The 20,155-nt window shown below is 36.3% G+C and overlaps 1 protein-coding gene across 5 annotated transcripts in view; it reads left to right on the top strand.

Annotated features, from left to right (window-relative positions):
• The window catches only part of FRMD3 (FERM domain containing 3), a 148,892-nt gene that overhangs the window by 100,063 nt on the left and 28,674 nt on the right, over positions 1 to 20,155 (top strand). For all 5 annotated transcript variants that reach the window (XM_072031134.1, XM_027446530.3, XM_072031133.1 and 2 more), the window contains 5 exons: positions 10,264 to 10,351; positions 11,873 to 11,961; positions 14,925 to 14,988; positions 16,004 to 16,092; positions 19,656 to 19,730. In XM_072031134.1, coding sequence (XP_071887235.1) covers positions 10,264 to 10,351; positions 11,873 to 11,961; positions 14,925 to 14,988; positions 16,004 to 16,092; positions 19,656 to 19,730 — 405 coding nt within the window. The remainder of the gene's footprint in view (positions 1 to 10,263; positions 10,352 to 11,872; positions 11,962 to 14,924; positions 14,989 to 16,003; positions 16,093 to 19,655; positions 19,731 to 20,155) is intronic.

Genomic DNA, 20,155 nt, shown 5'->3' with positions numbered 1-20,155 from the left:
TGGTGATCACGGAGGATCACCAGTGATTCTGGTCATTACTGGTGATTACCTACTTTTCCACTCCTCCTCGCAAGGAAGTTGTAGACCGTGATGAGGTTCCCCCTCAGCCTCCTCTTTTCCAGGCTGAACAAGCCCAGCGACTTCATCTACTTCACATATGCCTTCCCCTCTAGGCCCTTCACCATCTTCGTCACCCTCCTCTGGACACTCTCCAACAGTTTTACCATCCTTTTTGTACCGTGGTGCCCAGAACTGCACACAGTACTCGAGGTAAGGCTGGACCATCTCAGAGTAGAGTGGGACAATCACCTCCCTCGACCGACTAGCTGAGCTAGAATTTCTGAATTTCTTTCAATAAAACAATGTTTTAAGTGGTAAAACTATGGCTAATATTTTTAATGCAGTCCAGGCTAAACTTTTTACAGATCCAGAGAAACACTGTTTAAAAAAAAAAACAACAAACAACTCTTACTGTAAGTACTGTTCCATACATTGACTGCAGATTTCCAAAGGCTAAATTCAACCTTTAGAAAACAAGATTTTTCATCAATTAAGCTATGGTGAAATTCTAAAGATTTTGATCAATTCAGTTTTGCAAGAACAGACTAATCCTTTATTTAAAGTTAGGAGAGGGTAAGGAAGGCTTGTTAGAGGAAGCTATTTTTTCTTTTCTGTTTGTTTTGTTTTGTTTTTAATAGCCCTGGAAGGAGAGGTATTTTTTTCAGTTGTATTTTTCCCTTGAGCATAATTTGCCCATCCATTGTGAATTTAATCGGCCAGCTTCGCTATTTTGAATAACCAGGTGTATTTTTAAACTCATTTTTAAATCAGCTTTCCTGATTAGTGTAGCATCCCTAAACCTGCGACAATGCATTTTACAAGCCTTTGCACAGCCTCCTCTGGGATTCTGCTGGTGTCCATTCCTGGCCCTTCATTCCTCTCACCACTGCCTGATCAGTAAGTGAGGATGTCCTCTGAATTTTTTTAGTATTCTTGGTAATGGAATTTTCAAGCAGATTGTATCAGGCCCCTTTTCTTTGCCTGCAAATCTGCTGATTCCTTCAGAGCTCCAGGAAGTGTCTGAGGCAGAACTCTAATTTATAGCAGAGCTCTCCTCCTATATCACATTTCCATTCCTGTGTTGCTAATTCTCTGTTCTAGGTTTTCAACAAATTTGTGCACTATTAATGTTAGACTCTGTGGCTCATATCTCTTTTGAGTCCCTGTAAAGTGTTTTCTTCCCTCTCCCTTCTTCCCCCCTCCTTTATTTTTTTTCCTTATATCAGCACACAGTGTTCTTTACATGTTTGCCTGTTTACAAAGACAGCTTTAGAGCTGTCTGCATAGCTACTTTCTGGTCCTGGCAGTTTGCTGCTTTAGCCCCGTCTTTCTGTAATTGATCACCCTATTACTTTTTTTTTACATCCTACATTTAGTTGTCGCATAAAAGTTTTACCTTTTCCTGGATATTTAATTCCTTGGATATCTATTCTAGGAGTACAAATGAATAAAACATACCTGTCATATAATGAACTGTATACAGAAAAGTCCAGCGCTAAATGATCAGATTCCAGTATCTAAATGGAAAAGATGATTAGAAAAACCACTGAGCTTGCAAGCTTCTATTTCTTATTGATCAGCACATGTGTTTCACTGCATTCAGCAAGCATAATTTTTCCGATAAGTATTAATATTTTTGCTTCTCAGTGAGTATTGTTAAAATGCTGATAACAGTTCCCAGGCCTTTTTTAAAAAAAAAAAAAAAAAAAAAAAGAACGTTTGAGTCACATGTTAGCTACTATGATAGCAGAAGAGACTGAGAGCCATTTTAGTCTAACCGTCCTTTGGCTAAATTCAAAAGAGTTAATTCTGAGTATCAGCACTGCAGGTGAATCTGTTTCTTCATTTTCTTCACATATGTAAACAGGTAAAGATCACAGCATCTGTTCCTTGCAGCAGGTTCCTGTGTAATCAAAGCCATATGGCTTGGAAGAGGACAGTTCTTGACTTAATCCTGTCAGCATTGTCATCCTCAGAGACTATTAACAGGGGACATCTTCAGTTCTACAGCATAATGGAAGAATTTGCCTTCTGAAAGACACAAGAACACCAAGGGGAATGTCTGGGAAGCAGTGATAGGGTATTCTTGACAGTTGCTGGTGACTTAGTGACTCACTTTGTGTCATTCAGAAGTCTTGTTCTTACTAGTTGAAACAGATGTATGACATGGTGCTCCTATTTCTCATTCTGCTTGCCCGTGAAAACATCACTGGATTTTAGCAAAATGTAGCCTTTCCTATGACCTTCTGCATCTGATTACAAAAATTATAAATGTGACAGACAGACAAACATATGACAGCTTCATTGTGCTGTGATTAATTGTCTTGTGGATTTTGATTAGTTATTCTTCCCTCATTGTGAAAGGAAGAGGTACAGGAATAACCTAATTGAACCTTACCAGTGATTGAGCAACACACTTGCTGTGATTTCATATTCTCATTTTCCTGTCATTCCAAGAAGGACCTCTTTTGAAAGATGGCATACTGCTGAGAGAAGGAGAGATAATGGTCTTACAACTTCACACCTTAGATTGTGTGAGGATGCATTAGGAATTAACGTGACTTGAGGCTTGTTCTTAAATGAAGTCAAAGTTGATTCGAATGTTATGTGTATGGGTATAAATAAAACAGAGCATAGCTATTGAACTCATAGCTACTTGCATTTCTGTTTACCCATCACTCTTAACAGACTGGAAGAGATTTGGGCCATAAAAATCTAGATATTCTGTGAGTATATTCTGGTATACTTTCTTCTTCAAGTAAAATTAATGATAACGTACATCCCCAGTTTGTTAATTTTCATGTCCCTTATCTCTTTCATTTAGACAAGTGCAAGTATTCATAAGGCTGCGTTGTAAATAACATCAGTGAAAATAATCACGGTTAAAAATTACTTTTAGTTTTTGCTTGACTTCTGAGGAAATGTGCACATCACATGTGCAAATCACATGTGCAGTTCTCAAATATTTTGGTGCTATCAAATATATTAAATGTATGTTACTGTGCTCATTGTATATAGATGTAGATTATTTTTATTTCTGGTCACCAGTTTAACAAAAGTATATTGAAGAATACAGTATAGATTTGGCGGAGCAGGGGAGGGAACAAAACCACAAAAAAGCTAACCCATCAAGTGAGGTTAGGCAGAATCATGAAATCCTGATCGTGAGGGAAGATAAGTGAAAGGTTATTTCATCAAGTGCAAGGACAAGGACTACTAAGATTATTTTTTTTTCCCCACCCTCTTTTTTATTTGGAAGACATGCAATGAAAGTACTTGGTTGAAACTAAAGATTTTTTTTGTATCCTACCTGAAAACTAATGATTCATTTTTTCCTATTTCTGATATGAAATATAAACCATGTAATTTATATGACTGTATTATGTAAACAGTCATTAATTTATCTGAAAGCCCTAAGTAAACATTAACTTTGCCCATCAAATTATGGAATTACATGACCAATTCAAATGTGTGTTTCTCGGGCTGATTTTATATGATAAAGTAATTTAACATTGCTCTGGGTGGCTGGTGTGGATACAGGCTCAAGGGAATTGAGTTCTGTTGATTGGCTGTTCTCTCTGTTGTATATATCAAATACTCCAGATTTTGAAAAAGTTGAATGTGGGAGAAAGTCTTTTGGGAGAAGGGAAAGTTTCCTCTGAGGGTGTGAAATCACTGCCATGTTCTGTTATTAATTATCTGAACAGAAAATTAAACTTCCAAGCTAAAGTGTGGCATTTTCTTGAAAACCAGAGTAGTTTGTCTTTGATCCAACTTAAATGAGCAGTGTTGTTTAAATCTAATTTGAAAGGCATATTATATCTACATATTCTACACTGTAACTATTCAATGGTGATTTGAGCCTTTTTAGCTTGACCTCACCACTCTAACTCCTTATTCCCTTCACCACATCATCAGATACTACAGGTGCTCACATTCTGGTGTCAACAGGAGTACAGGATTTCCCAGTCATCTGTGATGATGTGGTTTTCCACCTCTTCTGGGAGCTGTCAGTGGAGCCACTGGCAAGCATAACTACAAATGTTACTATCATGAGTATATTCTGAAAGCCTATCCTGGAAGGCTTGGAAAGGGTTTCTAGAAAGTGTTTCCCTTTGTGGTTGTTAATATTATTTGATCCAAGATTAAAGCAACTTCTTGCATGCTATTCAGTGCATTAAAAAATGCTAAAACCGAATTCCCATTTAGTAAGTCTGAAATAAGCTGGATCTTGTATACCATTTAAGAGCTTCTTACAATTAAATGTACATATTATCTGCTTTTATGCATTTAGAGCTAGCACCACACTCATCTACACTTTTAGCTTCTTATACCACCCTAATCACATTGGTATCCAATGGTCTCATACTCTGGAAGGGAATTCAATCAGAATGACATACATTATGCTCCAAAACCTGCAAGCTTCTGCCACAGGAGGCAGAAGCCAGTTGGCTGGGGACCTAGCATCTGTTGCCATTCACATGGAGAGGGAGGAGTTAGCAAAAGAGCACCTGTTGAGCTACAGCACCAACAGGTGACTTCCAGGCTTGAGAAGCCAAAGTCTTTGTAGTTCTCATCTATGCAAAGTACACCAAGGACTTTGCAGAGGTGAGAAGGAGGATGTGTTTATGGAGTTTACACCTACATTGCAACCCTGGGCCATGCTGAATGTCCTCTTCATTTCAGAATTGATAGTCTGTGCTGGCTTATTTTTTGTTTCCTAGTGTAGGCATTTATATTTATCCATCCGGCTGTAAGTTGTCACGTACCACTCCAAAATTGTCTAATTCTTTCTAACTTAACAATCTGGTATTAACATGCAACTGTGTTTGCTTTAATGGGTGGAAAAAGTTGTTTTTGTTCTGCTATATTTTCCTGTTGTATTCTGCCATTCCATAATTCTTCTTAGCAATATTAATTTGATTGAATTAGAGAGATGGCTACAGTGTGTATTGATTAGAAGTTGTGAATAACATGTTTCCTTCACCACCTGGCCCTTTCCCTGATTGTTGTGTGTGCTGCGTTCCTCTAAGCTTTGTTCTTCAGAAACAATTTTTTTTTCTTACCACAATTTGTTTAAAACCAAATAAAATTAACCAAGCAGTACCTATAATTCTGGATGCACTTCATGGAAAATAATAGGGGTGAGATGCTCTTTCTTGGGGTTGGCCTTTTGAGTGGCATAGAGAGCATTTCCAGCAGATTTCCGTCATACAGTAACTTTACCTGAACAAGATTCTTATGGAAGGTGCAGTCACAGAAATAATGTACAGGAAGGTAACTTCACAGACTAAACAGACAGCTTTTGCTTCCCTCCTCTCCTGTTTGCTACAATGAAAAACTAAAAAGAAAAAGAATCAATACATGTGATTTTTCTTTTAATGAGAGTTCCAAGAAGAATTCAGTAGAAGGGATAATTTACTTTTAATTGAAAAATTTTACTTTTTTTTTTAATTGTTTTAACACTGATTTTTTTTTGTGTATGTATTTGAGTGTGTATTTCTTTTTCTTCTTCTTTTATTATTTTTTATTTTTTATTTTTTATTTTTCTTTCCCCCTGGAAGTAGCCATCATAATTGCAATCAACTAATGTAGTTGTTTTCTTTACCAAGCTAGTTCTTGTCAGTTTCATGGTGAGGTTTTGTTTCAGGTCCTGTATTTAGCGTACTTCTGAATTCACGTCTATATGAATTTTCATAATGTAGGGATTTCTTCGTCAGCTGAAATCTCCCTTAATGTAGAGATTTCTTCATCAGCATCTGCCTTTTTCCTTCTTCCCCACCACTTATTTATCTGGGAGAAAGCTCTAGGGGTTAGGTATATCTGAAACTACCAGGATGCATCTACAGTGTTATTAGCAGCATATCTCAGTAGATGTCTCTGTATCATGGGAATACGTTTTAATTTAATTATAAATAAAAAAAAGATTGTATCTGTTCTATAAATTTGTGAGGTTGAATAGGCTTAAAGGTCTTTGTGTCACTGCATCAGCTGTTGAAGTTGAAATACAAATAAATACCTAAACACAAACGTTGGAGATACTGCCTCAGCCTGATGTTTGAAGCCACAAAAATAATTAGAAATGTTGTGACAGAAAGCGTTAAGTAAGGGGCACATGTTATTACAGTGTTCAATGTGTACAGTTAAACAATAAACATTTAATAGTCTCAGTAAAAGAAGTTGATTACTGCTTTAATGCAATTATTTATTTATTTTTGCTTCTTCTCTAACTTTTTGTAATACAAATTCAAATTGGTATTTGGGTATTCCATAATTTTCTAGTTAGGTTTTCTAAGTTCTAGCACCATTTGAGCAATTCAACTAATTAATAATCTCTCTTTACATATGTAGACCTGCATTAAATATTTTTCTCTCTACAGGTGCCTGTAGACAGGGCAGCTCTAAGTGCAATGCCATCACACTGGAAATGTACAAAGCCTTGTCTTGCTGTTCTGACAAGTTGAACCTGAGCCTAAAAAGCATTTGCATTTGTTAGTCTTCATTTAGTGCTTTTCTCTGAAATTATCATCACAATTGTGCTATTATGTACAGCACAGCAGAAACTCTGATCATTGTATTTGACTAAGGACTAATAGACAAAGTATTACTTAGTCCTCCTTAGCACCATTATTATGACTAAAAATATTACCTGAGTGTATTTAAAACATCTCTAAAGTCTGCTAAAGTCTCCTGACCTCAGAGGAAAACTACTCAAGATTTTTAGCCCTGTAATTGTATATCTATTGGAGTCTCAACTACCCTTAAAAAGATTTAAAGAAACAACAACAAAACCTTAGCCATGTGGTTGTAGTTCTGAAATCAGTATATGATGTAAGTACGTTTGTTAATGCTTTTAAGTAAAATACTTTAAAGCTTTAAAAGAAATCCAGTTAACCATATTCTGCTGAAGGATACCATGTACAAGAACTGGGATGTAAAGGACAGTACTTCATAGATGTGCATCCCCCTTTAAATAGTCATTGTTGCCTCTACTGAGGCTGCAGTGAATATTCTAGGGCCAGAAAAGTATATCTGATGGAGATAGAGCCTATTGTATAAAGCTTTATGACTTCTGCTTCTCCCTGGTTTGAATGGAGGTGAATATTTCTAGAGGTCAGGTTGTTACATATTTTCTTATGTTCTTTGAATTAATTACTTTTAAATACCCTACAGATCATAAATATCGAGAAATGATTCCTACATGGGGCATGCTGAAGTCTTGTGCTGCTATTGTATTCTGCAGCTTGTAACTTCGATCAACACAGAGATGAAGCAAAAGGGTGGACAACAGTTATGTTTTTTCTTCATATCAGTAGTAGTATATTAATAGTAGTGTCTCTAAGCACTTCATAAATCAGTGAGAGAAATCACATAACATGAATGAAATGACTTGACTGATGTCATTCCAGTATAAGTTACAGAGAATGACATTGAAAGTGCTTTTTGCTTTGCTGTTATTGCTATACAGGCTTCTGTTTATTGTAAGGAATTAATGCAGTCTTGTGGTATTGGGTAACAGATAACTCAAAGGAAAGGTATGAAGGAGAGAAAATCCTAGAATCAGTGTGGGCAGCCAGCAAAGCAAGCAGATCATTGCCATGGCACACCCTGAAAGTATTCCCTGTTGGGCTTCCTGGCCTTTGAAATGCTTCAGGGTTGGAGGCCCTTTGGGGAATAAACAAAGCTTGTACATCCTCTAGTGTGAACTCCTCGTGTGAAGAAAAAATAAAGCCTGTGCAGACTTCTCATTCTTATTAAAGTCTTTGCTTGATTAAACTTTTATTAGGAACTTAGATTTACTGATTCCTAGCACAAATCATTAATTCATAGCTAATAGCTGTGGAGATCTAATTTCAGAGATTCCTATTTTATTATTGCTTTGTTATACAGAAACATTTCTTTGTAATGTGTTACTGGTCCTGCTCAAAATATTTGTCACTCTACAGCTGGGTACCAGGATGATTGCAACATATGCAAAGGGGATACGTCTCCAGTTTAATGTCAGATACACATCTAAGTTGAGCCACTCAACATGAGGTTGAAAGGACTGACTGCACTTAAAGAGCTGAATTTCCTGGGAGAACTAACTACAAAATGTGGTGTTTTCACCCTAGCTGAACTCCACCACATTGCTGTCTCATTCCCCCTGCTCAGCATGATGTGGAGAAAATACAATAGAAGAGGGCCCAGGGGTTGAGATAAGAACAGGAAGATCATTTGTTTGCCCATGATTAACTGTCACAGGCAAGACAGACTCACTGTAGGGAGATTGATGTAATTTATGGCATATGACTAGCAGACTAGAACAGTGAGAAACTAAAAGCAAACTAAAAACACTTTCCCCCCCATCCACCCTTTTCTACCTCCTCCCCCCAAGTGGTGCAGAGGAAAGGGGAATGGGGGCTGTGGTCAGTCTATAGCACTTTGTATCCACTGCTCCTCTCTGTCCCTGCTCCACGTGTGGTCCCTCCCACGGGATGCCATCTTTCCTGAACTGAGCCTGTGGGGGCTGCCCACAGGCACCAAGAACTTCTCCTATGTGGGTCGGTACCATGGGCCATCCATCAGGAGCAAACTGCTCCAGCATGGTGTATTGGGTTGAAATCATGAAATCATCTTATATTTGTTTGACTTTTCACTATGCAACATAAGCAATTTAAGTAATTTATGTTAATTTAGTTAATTTTGTCCATTCTGTGCAGTTTGTAGGTAAATGGAACAAACTTGTTCAATGAGAACATAGTTATTTAATAGTATTGAAAAGTGACAGAAACAGTCTAGAAGATACATCAAAATGTTGATTGGACAAAAAAAAGTTTGGTTTTGTTTGTTGCTTTCATGCTCTATTCTCCTTTAATATTTAGCTGTGTAAATGTGTATAGTTTTTATTTTTATTTTATTTATTTTTATTTATTTATTTTTTAATTTTGTTCCACTTGGATATACATTCCCTTTGGAAAGTGCTGAGAGCAATTAAAAGCTAAACACTGTCAACAATATATGATCTTGATTGAAATGCAAGTAGTATAGTAGCAAGAAGGACCAAAAGCCATGATGAAAAAAACAAAGAATTGTAAGGGAATTGAATGGGAGATGAAGGGCAGTGGAGTACAAATGACCATGAGTTAAAACTTTGTAATGGAAAAGGTTATTGACACTGATATTGCCACAGGGCATCAACATGGTAGGTTCAAAATAGGATTTGACATCCACAAGAACGCTGGACATCATCTTCAGAGTTCAGATGAACTTTGGGTACTGAAACTTGTATGCTAGTATTTTTTGGTTTCTAGCTACTGGCAGTAATACGGGAAAAGTATTCCATATCATTGCACTGAACATTATTTTAACGCCTACTGCTGGCTGACACTGGTCACAGAGTGAGACAGGATGTCAAAATGGAGGTGCATAATAGAAGTATGACCATTATTGTGTTCCTTGAAAACTTGTCTATGCCTCATTTTTTGGATAATGTGCATGTGAAACATTTATGAAGTCCGGCTTTCTGAAAGTCCTAAGCAGTGCTTGTCACAAAACTGTGTATCAATCAAAATCATGTTCTCTAGTTGTACAAATGTCTAAACAAAATAATAAGTTCACAGACAAACAGGCATTGCAAGTCTATGTTAGGACTTATGGTAACATGAGTTAGAGGAGCTAAAATGAAATAATAAAACTTACTCCAAGGCTTACGTGCCATGTTTCAGGCTTTAGTTTATATTCATGGTTGATTATAGACACCCTAAAAATAGGGGCATATAATGGAAATGCTGACAGATTCTAAACTATCATGATGGTAACAGGCACTGCTATAATTAGGCATGCATCTGAGTAGACTGTAATATGATTGCTGTGTTTATGCCCTTTGCTGGAAGGAATGTTTGTTAATCTGGACAATCCTTTTAAATGAGTTTGGGAGTAAGAGATTGTGGAAAAAAAGATGCCGAGTTTTATTTCATATTCAGGGTATTGTGCTTATCTATCAAAAGACAACAAATACTTGCAGGATATTAGGTAACTCTGGTTAACAGCATAGCATGCCAGTATCCCAGAAGTAAGGAAGAAAAAAGTTGGAATTTTACCTGAAAAGATAAGGCATTGGGCAGTTAGTTGCAAAAATCATGCTAAAAGTCTCCTGTCTTTATCTTATAAACAAAATGTGGCCTTCATGTTGTCAAACTACTGTTTCTTTTGTAATTTTAGAGGTCAAAGCCCAGCTGTTGCTGAATTTAACTTGCTCTTGAAAGCACATTCTTTGGAAACTTATGGTGTTGATCCTCATCCTTGCAAGGTAACTGTTCTTTTTATTAACATTTAATAATAATAAAAATAAAAAAAAGAGTTGATTATTTATTTATTTATTTATTTTAAATCCAGTCAGTTAGAAAAGAACTTGCCCTAGTACCACTCATTACATTTAAGCCATAGAAGAACATTGAGATCTGTGCACCAAAGAAAAGGTCTCTTCAGAGGAGTCAGACTATCACAGGACAATATAGTAGCCTGTCATGCTAGAAGCTTTGATAGTTATACTAGATTTACTTGGTAGTTTCTTACCATTTACTGCAAAGATTTCATTAAATGCACTAGGTATTAAATACTTTGTATTTGCCAAGATTTTCGGGATTTAGTGTTATTCTTAGAAGAAGATGTAACAAACTCTTAGACCTTGGTAGATTAATATTTCAAATACCATCAAAATATGCAAATTTTAGGAATAATAGCAAACTAAGTGTACAAAGAGGAGAACCAGATATACATGTATGTTTGCATATTCCTCTACTTGACAGTTTTGTGGTTCTCTGAAAGAAAGTGGTTTTAGTTACCAGATCAGTTTATCCCTTCAGTATTTTTAGTTGCTTGGTTTTATCTGCATACTCTGCAGTCTGTTAGTTTTTAATGTTAATTTTGAATTTTACTCCAGTTTGTATGCTATCTAATTTGGTGGAACAGTAGAAGTGTGCAGTGCTGTCCAGTGTTTCCCTGGCCCCTCAAAAGGTGCTCCTTCCAGTCCTTCTGCTGTTGCTCAATAAAAATCACTATTTTTTTTCATTCTTGTTTTCTTGATGGAACATAAGGCACAATAAAGCAGATTAACAAGGTGAGGGTCTGGAACTTGGGAAAGACAAGATTAATAATAATAATAATTATTTATAATTATAATATTAAAAAATTAATAATAATTTATTAGTTAATAATAAACTCAGCAGATTCTTTGCTCAAAGAATTTGAGCCAGAACTTTAATTATGGAACTAAAAGTTAAAAAAAAAAAAAAAAATAAAAAAAAATAAAAAAAGATATTTCCTAATTTAAAGGCAAATACCACCAGATGTTCTGGTTCATACTCAAGAGTTACTTGATTATTGTAGTAAATGCTGTCTGTTAAATGTACTTTCACATTAGAAATCTCACAAAGGAACCATCTTAAAAATATCAGTGTTGAAGCTGATGTGAATCCCTGGTTTGTAGTTAGTCAGCACAGTAACAACAGGGCATACAAAGAAATATGGTTTCAACAAAATTAGTAAGTATACCTAGGGATTCTTTGTTGCCATGAGCTACAAGTAGATAAAGACAAAGCATAAGATTCTGTTGATCAGTGACATGCCTAGAAATAAATGAGGCTTATAGTACTTTTGGTTTTTAGAAATCTTTGTTCTTTGGAAGTATACAGTTTGGAAGAAAATTCATTCTGAAAAGGAAAATAAAGTACAGATAGCCTATAATATAATTACAGCTTATGCTGTCAGTAAGGAATACCAATACCTCACTGGATAAGGGGAAAATTATGTTTCTTTTTTCTCTTCCAAGGACTCAACAGGGACGACTACGTTTCTAGGATTTACAGCTGCAGGATTTGTAGTTTTTCAGGGGAATAAACGAATTCATTTGTTAAAATGGTAAGCATGTAAAGTTAAACTAGATTAACATATAAGAGTCTTTTCTCCTATGGCATTCCTTCTTCACAGTATCTTCACCAGTATTTGGTTTCTTTAAGGTGAAGCATGTGAATTTTCCTTCTTTTGCCCCATTGTGTTTCTGTTTTAGAGCACCTTAGATAACAAGTATAATAATAATAATTTGATTTTGTTCTTCCTACAATGAAAATTATTCCACAGGGTGCATTAGTCAACATAATGTACAAATGCTAAAATGAAAAAGATGATTTTTCAACTCTGCTTTAAATCATTAGTGAAGCTTATTGACTGCTATGTCTAGAGAAGTTTCCAAGAGTCTACCTGCATTTTTATTTGACTCTTGGAAATATTACCATTTCCTCATTCAGCTAGCTTCCTCCAACTCAAAAACAATGTATTTTATAAGCAGAGGATGTGGTGATAACACCTGTTGAATTTTTATTTTTCAGCCTATTTTTTAAGGAGTGGATACTTAGGTAATTCCTCTTTGTCTGTCTCTTCCTCTTCCTTTTTCTCTTATTCTCTTTTTCTTTCTTTTACCTTCTCTTTCTTTCTTCTCTTTTCCTATTTCTCCTTTTTTCTTTAAAACATTTGACCTAGTTGACCAGCCTCAGCCATGTATAAGGAAGAGGTAAAATTGAGCTCCCACAGGTAGTGCGACAGGAGATGTCCATGCCATCAACAGTGTGCAGATTGTACACAGGCATGCTCAGACATCAATAAACCTCGCTTCAGTGCTGCTGCTAAATGGGCCTCAACAGCAGCTATAAAGAAGTCCTCCTTGCCCTTCTCGTGGGAAGGAGGTGAGCAGGAAGTGAAGAAATGGTGAGGCAGTTATTATGTAGTCAAGGACTCTTTTCTGCCCATAGAAACCTTCCTAAGAGGTGACTAACCTGAAATTAGGTACAAAGGTATAAAGTCAGTGTAGTCCTGCCTATACTGCTTGCTTCCCTGTGGAGCTCTGGGGATGTTTGTCAAGCATCATGCATTTGTGATCCTGTATTCATATTGTAGTTTCCCAAGGGGTAATATCAGGTTGCCCTAGTAACAGTGCTTAAGTGGTCTGTGCTTTTGGTGTAACATCCACACAACTCTACTGTCATGGTGGAGGAAGGACAGGATATCTCTTGCCAAGCGTGTGTCCACCACAGGAGCTGAGTTTCACAGTGCTTTGTTTTTTTGACGTTTCCACTCAAGGATAATGTGACCTTTTGGGGATCTCTATGTATTCATGTAGACTGTTGGCACATAAACAAGACACAAAATGAAATAGTGATACATGAAAAGTCATTACATTGTCTCAGTGTTAACGCTAGCTACTGAAAGGTCAATCTGAGATTTATCTGGGTGCAGTGTAGTGCTCCTTTCATTTCTAGATCTGAGTAGCTTTCACTGATATTAGATGAAATTTGCACCACTCAATAAAAATCCAAATTCATATTTGAGATTTTCTTGTCTTCAGGTTTTACTGATCCTGCCCCACAGAATCTCAAGAGATTTTGAGGACCAGTGAGTTAGATATTCATTAAGAAAGGCATTAATTATGATTGACATACCAAAAGGTGTTTTCATTAACCAGCACAATAAAAAAAAAAGCAGCAAAACTTTCTATACATTTTAGTTCGGGTTGCATTAAAAAAAAAAAAAAAAAAGTTATGTAAATTATTATCAGTATAATGTATTGATAATGTATTGTTTTTGTGCATTGGATCAACCAAACAAAGAGGTTTTAGATTCTTGGTTTACTTTAAAGATTTTTTGTCTTATTGTTGTTTCTAAAACTTCTTTTATTTTCTGAATATATATATTTTTTTTGATTCAGAATTCCAGTGATCTCTGTAGAAAGTTCTTGCATCTTTGTAACCTGTCTCCCAAACCCATTTTTGAATAATATAATAATATTTTGAATAATATAACTTCACTCCAAGCAACTTTCTTCACACTTCATTATATACCAGAACAAAAACTTACCTCAAATTGGTTTATCAAGAAAAGCAATCAGCCAATCAGTATTTTTTTCCCCCCTTACTTTAAAAAGTTCTTTTTTCATCTTTCTGTCCTTCTACTGGAATTAGACATTTTTGTTGCTAATGTTAAATATTAGAAATTTTAGGGAATATCATCCTCCTTACCTCAAGAATCTTTCCCATTTCAATGGTATGTCATCCAGGGTCTTCAGAGAAATTTATGAGAAACTATGGTGTCTCTATTTCAGCTGTGGTAATGACAAAATTTCTATTACAGTTTAAGCAGGGATACTGTATTGTCTTAATATGGTGTAGCATTATTCCGTATGTAGATTTTACTATGAAGATGGGTTAAATTCTGGCATGGGTGTGAAACTCTCAAGACCTAGTAATAAGTGTTGTGAAACCTTTTCCTTTTCTTCCTGTTCTGTTCTGGCTGTAAGAGTCAGTTTCCAAGATGTGCAATATGAAACCACACAGAAATAAGGATATAGATGGCATTGGTGATAAAATGTTCCTGCATCCAAAGCATTGTATGCATTTTATGCAGCATATGCATGCTAAGAGTATTACTTTTATCTCAGTTTTAATCAGTAAATATATTCCAAAATTTTAAGAATATGGTATATAAAAGTATATGGAAAGTATAATAAAAGTGTAAGCATAGACTTCTATGTACTTTTAACTTCCTCTTCTTTTTCCAGCTGCTAAAATGACTTTTTTTTATTATTATTAATTAATTTATCTATTTTTGACAAGGGATGTGAAACAAATGCTCTGGGCTTATTTTCTCTGCTGTAAAGGAAATTAGAATATTACATGTTTTTATGTTAAAGGTTGTAAGACTTTTATTGATTTTCTTTGTCACTTGAGAGCCTGCTTGATGTTTGTGAATCAGTGAAATCTGCATGCAAGTTACTTTTCTTAACTCAAGTTCTGTCTCTTGTTCCTATACTTAAATTATTTTTCTCTTTTTAGGTGTGATGTCTATAAACTGAAGTTTGAAGGGAAGACTTTTTATGTGTTTGGAGCTCAGAAAGAGGTCAGGTTTAATATTTTTACAGAAATTCTGTACTTGATTTAGAGTCAGTGTAAACATAACACCATTTTAAAATCAAATATAGAATTCTAAATGGGTGATAGCTACACTTCATATTGTAATTAAAATATGGAGTACAAGGGAATGTGAATATTGCCTATGTCAAAAGAATGTCGAATTCGCAAGGTGTTGAGATGTTTCTCACTTAACCTGCATGCAGTGAGGTGTTGATTGCTCATGGTTTTGATATCTATGTTGTCAGATTTTAATGGATTTAAAAAAAAGCTGTACCTACCCACTCTACACTAGGTATGAGCAGCATCTCTGTATGAATTAAAACTTTGCTAGGCATTGATTTCTGGATAAGAGTGTGATATTTTTGTTTAATTATGATCACTTTCTCAAATCTTGCTCACCTAAATTGTCTGCAGTTGGTCCTGGTCAGTTAGGAGTCTTTGGACTGTTATCATTAGAATTCTAGAGATTTTGCCTACAAAATGCTAGCAGTACATCCCCTAGGGCAGAGTGAAATAACCCAAGATTATGGTTTTGGATTGCAATCTAGGTGAGGAATGGAAAATGGAGGAAGGAAATAGTGTCCGAGGTAGCAGGGTCTATGTGAGTGCAAGCAAGATTTGATGGTAGGACATAGTGATAGGGGAAAATGGATGGTAAGCAATGCAGCAACAAGAAATATTGAAAATAGAGACCTTTGCTTCTTTGGTTTTGGCTAGAAGGCACTTGGTACAGATTTATCCTAGAAGCCACTTGTATGCTGCTCTTCTCTACCCCCCTGAAAGAATCACATTATATTTATGAAACTGTTGCCCAAGCAGTTTGATTATCAGCTATATAGGGTTTTTATTTCTGTGGGTGAACTATAGATGGAAGGTACACAGGGAAAACTTGACCTTCAGTGTATCTGGCTATTAATGATTACCAGCAGCTATGGCTACTTTGATCCTTCAGAATTCAATACTTCTGTTACTTTTATTTGCCTTCTTTTCCCCACACTTAGAAAAAGGCTGTGCTGACGTTCCATACCTCAACACCAGCAGCCTGCAAGCATCTTTGGAAGTGTGGAGTGGAGAACCAGGCTTTTTACAAGTATGTAATCCCAAAGTCATTATGTATACTAGAAGTAAAGGAATGTGCATATTGGTAGAAGATTGTTCAATATGAAGTGTTCCATTTCATTTGCAGAATTCAAAATATGAACAGAAAATATGCAACTTAATAGGCAATATTATTTCATTTCAAGAATAAAATGTTTAATAACAGAAAGATGAATAAGCAATTTTTTTCCCACTGTTTCTGTGACTCTGTGGTGTAATGTTGGGTGGACATGGTACTGCACTTTGGGAATGTACTTGTTACTGTTAGACCTGCTGCTGAATGCTTTGAGAAAGGAGGAAGTAATCTGATATATTTAATTCCCTGAGCTCTTTTGCCAGGTGGTGGTATTCTACCACTGAAATCCAAAGCTTAGTAAGAGTTGATCAAATAAAAATTAACTGCAGTGAGTTTTAAAAATATAAGGATGTCAGCTGTGATTATTTTTTAATATATAAAAAATTGCTTGTAAATTAATGAGATTATGTTCTGTCAAAAAGATCCTGGCTATAATTCCTCATTAAAAAGCCTTTATGCATTCTTTCAGCCGTCAGCTGACCTTGTTAGATATTTCTCCTTGTTTATTAACGCTTCCCATTGGGCATGTAACTTTTTTTGCTACTCAGTCTGTCCCCACAGCATCTTGCATATTTCATTAAAAAAAATAAATTAAAAAATGTTTCTCTGTAGGTGCATAGCAACACAAGGGGGCTGATGTAAAAGTAAATTATAACTGAGAAGAATGAATGTGTCTTCTAACATGGATGTTAGTGACATGCTTTATTTTGAAGAAGATTCCTTCTTTCATTTTAATGGATACATTACCATATCATTATAACCTATTCAATTAATATGTTCAGTGAAAAAAAAATAGGAAATATGAGGTGCTACAATACAGCTGCTAATTCTTCTCCATGTTAACACCTACTATGTTTGAGACTGCATTAATAACAAAAAAATATCAGAGAATGTTTTGCCTTGAAGGTACATGTAAGTAGGAAAGTAACGTATGTTGTTTGGTAAATTTTATTTTATATTACTACAACTAAGTGTGGAGAATAAAAAGCAATTCACACTTAGAAGAAAGGAATTTGTGCTCAAAGTAAATGTTTGAGGGGGACTCATAGGAATACTATCTCTCTGCTCTTAATGTTGAATGGTTGTAGTATAAATTGTTTGTGTTTTGGTCACAAATATATGATTGTATTGGGTTTGACCTTTACTGGCTTCCAGATGCGCACCCAGCCTGTCTCTCACTCTCTATACACAGGAGGGCAGGAAAAAATAAGATGAAAAAGTTCATGGATTGGGATAAAGACAGAAAGATTACTTACCGATTACTGTCATGAGCAAAACAGACAATGTTGGAAAAATTAAATTAATTTATTGCCATTAAAAACAGAGTAGGGTGGTAAGACACAAAGAGAAATCTAGAATCACCTACTACACCTCCTGTCCAGGTTCAACTTCACTCCTTCTTTCCTGACTCTTCTACCTCTTTTCTGTGCTGAGCCATGCAGTAGGGATAGGGAATGGGGATTATGGTCATGTACACAGTTCCTCACTGCTCCTCCTTGTCACATTTTTCCCCTGCTGCAGTGTGGGGTCCCTCCCATCCTCTACCCATAGCTCCAATATGGGTGACTCCCCACAGGCTGCAGTTCATCAATAACTGTTCCAGCATGGATCCTCTGTGTGGGGTGCAGTCCTTCAGGAATAGACTTCTCTAGTGTGGGCCTGCTATGGTTTGTGGCTCCTTCCAAAAAAAATGTTCCTTTTTGGACTCCTCTCCACAGACTGCTCTCCACAGGAGAGCACCAAGCTCCTGGCAGGAACATGCTTATGCATGAACTCTCCATGGCCTGCAGCCTCCTTCACCATGAAGGATCATCTACTCCAGCAGGAGGGATCCTCCGTGTGTGGCAGTCTGGATGTCTGCTCCACCACCGTTCTCTCCATGAGCTGTGCGGGAATCTGCTCCAGCATCTGGAGCATCTCCTCCCAGTCCTTCTTCACTGACCTTGGTGACTACGGGATTGTTTCTCTTGCATTTTTTTCCTCACAACTGGTGTACAGTGTTTTTTCACTTTTTCTTAAATACAGTAGCACAGAAGAAGGAGTGGGTCTCTTTTGGAGCCAGCTGGGAGTGAGTCTCTCCAGCATGGTGGCAGCCCCTGGACTGTTCTCACAGTGGCCATCCCCTGCAGTATCTTGGGATATCAAAACCTTGACATACAAACCCAGCAGAATGTCTCATTCTTCTGCTTCCCAAATGTCTCCAGGGCACTATTATGGAATTATTTCTTCAGTATGGTTACTTAAAATCCTGCTTGCCTGTTTGATTTTTGGTGGGTCTTAGAAGAGGATTAATTCAGTAAAGACTAGTGTTGATATTCAGCGGGCAGGCTGATTGACTGGGAAATGATTAACAATTAATAGTTAATGCATAATGCAGAAAAATAATGCCAACCATCCAAGCATGGAACAGAAACCAAGGAAAAGTTGAAGATGGACTTAAGATAGTAGTTTTCAAACGGAAAAAGTGTTTATACAGTTTATACAGAGAAACTGAACTGTATATTGTGATTGTTAGTTACTTAACATTAGATATTTTAGTGTCTGTATTACAGCCCCATTATCTCTTTATGTTCTCTATAACACCAACAACATATTCTGATTAGAACAAATATCGCCAAGTTCTGCAAGAAATTCATGATAATAACACTCTGCCTTAATTAGATTTGGGCCTCTCCTCTACTTAGAACAGCTTGAGACTTGAAATTTAAGATAAGATCATGATCTCTTGGTGAAAAATGTGTCTTTATTCATTTGGAAGATGGAGCTTTAATCCTTATTCAATCCAGGCTTCAAGTTAACTCTTTTGATTATTTTCAACTAGTTATAAATCACAGAATATTTTCTACTAGGGTCTGAGATTGAGAGACTACATATAAAATCAGTCTGCCATTTTGAAGTGACAGTGTGCCACGGAAATCACAAGTCTGTTCCATGATCTGTGTAGGTCGAACTCTGTTGTGGTAAAAGGTTGCTGTATACTCTGTAGTTAGGGAGAAGTGGTATGGCACAATGCGGGCTACTGAGAAATTGACTGCATAGGGTTACCAGAAATGCAAGTGCTGTTGAAAACAAATATTACTGCTTCTGTATTCTTCATGTGTTTTACTAGTGGGAAAGTGGGAATAGCCATTTTGTCCCCCTCTAGGCTAAACATGTCCCCAGGGCTGTTGGCTTACTAGTCTTTCCTTTATCCTAAGAATGAAAGTCCCTGGAGATGTTGCAAGTATCTGCATTTCATTGTCATGCTTTCCTATCAAGGTGATCACTTGTTCTCTGTTCAGACATTGTGCACTGTCTGAATTGTTTTAGGTGTCAGATTATATTCAAATTTGTAGGTAGGCCTAAAAAAAGTTAGCCAAATTATCGAGTATTACTTTGTGATATATAATTTACACAGCTTGTAAGTGGCTTTGTTCATTTTTTCATATCCTGTTTCTTCTGTGCTGAAAATGCGACAGCCGTTTTTCTTTTTCATCAAGGTATGCAAAATCCAGTCAGATCAAGACCATGTCCAGCAGCAAAATATTTTTTAAAGGCAGTAGATTTCGTTATAGGTGAGTACTTCCTGGTAAACCATTTCAAAAAGTAAGAGAAAATCTCAGTTAATACTTGTGGAAAATCGAAGGCTTTTTCTTCCTGAGGACCTGTTCAAACCTGGTCCAGGTCAAGACTCAAAATACTTTTTCTTGTCTCTTTAATGTCTTTTTATAAAATAAAGTTAATGCAGACTTCTGTCAAAGAGCAGTTCCACCATAACAGGGTCCCTCTTTTGGTGTAGTTTCTATAAAGTATGCTTGGTTTATGTAGAGATTGACTTTCCCTGTCACTAGGCAACTCTGGGAAAGGGTTGTAGTAGTGGGATGGTCTTAGTAACACCTTCCATTCCACTGTAATAGGCTGCTTTTTCTTCAGTAGCTTTGCAGTTAATTGGTCAGCAGAATTTTAACTCTGTGACATTACGTATCAACTATACAGGATT

Source organism: Anas platyrhynchos, chromosome Z (genome assembly GCF_047663525.1).
Source record: "Anas platyrhynchos isolate ZD024472 breed Pekin duck chromosome Z, IASCAAS_PekinDuck_T2T, whole genome shotgun sequence".
Classification (NCBI taxonomy): Eukaryota; Metazoa; Chordata; class Aves; order Anseriformes; family Anatidae; genus Anas; species Anas platyrhynchos.
The sequence above is the reverse complement of the archived record's forward strand: the minus strand, read 5'-3'. Positions and strand labels throughout refer to the sequence as shown.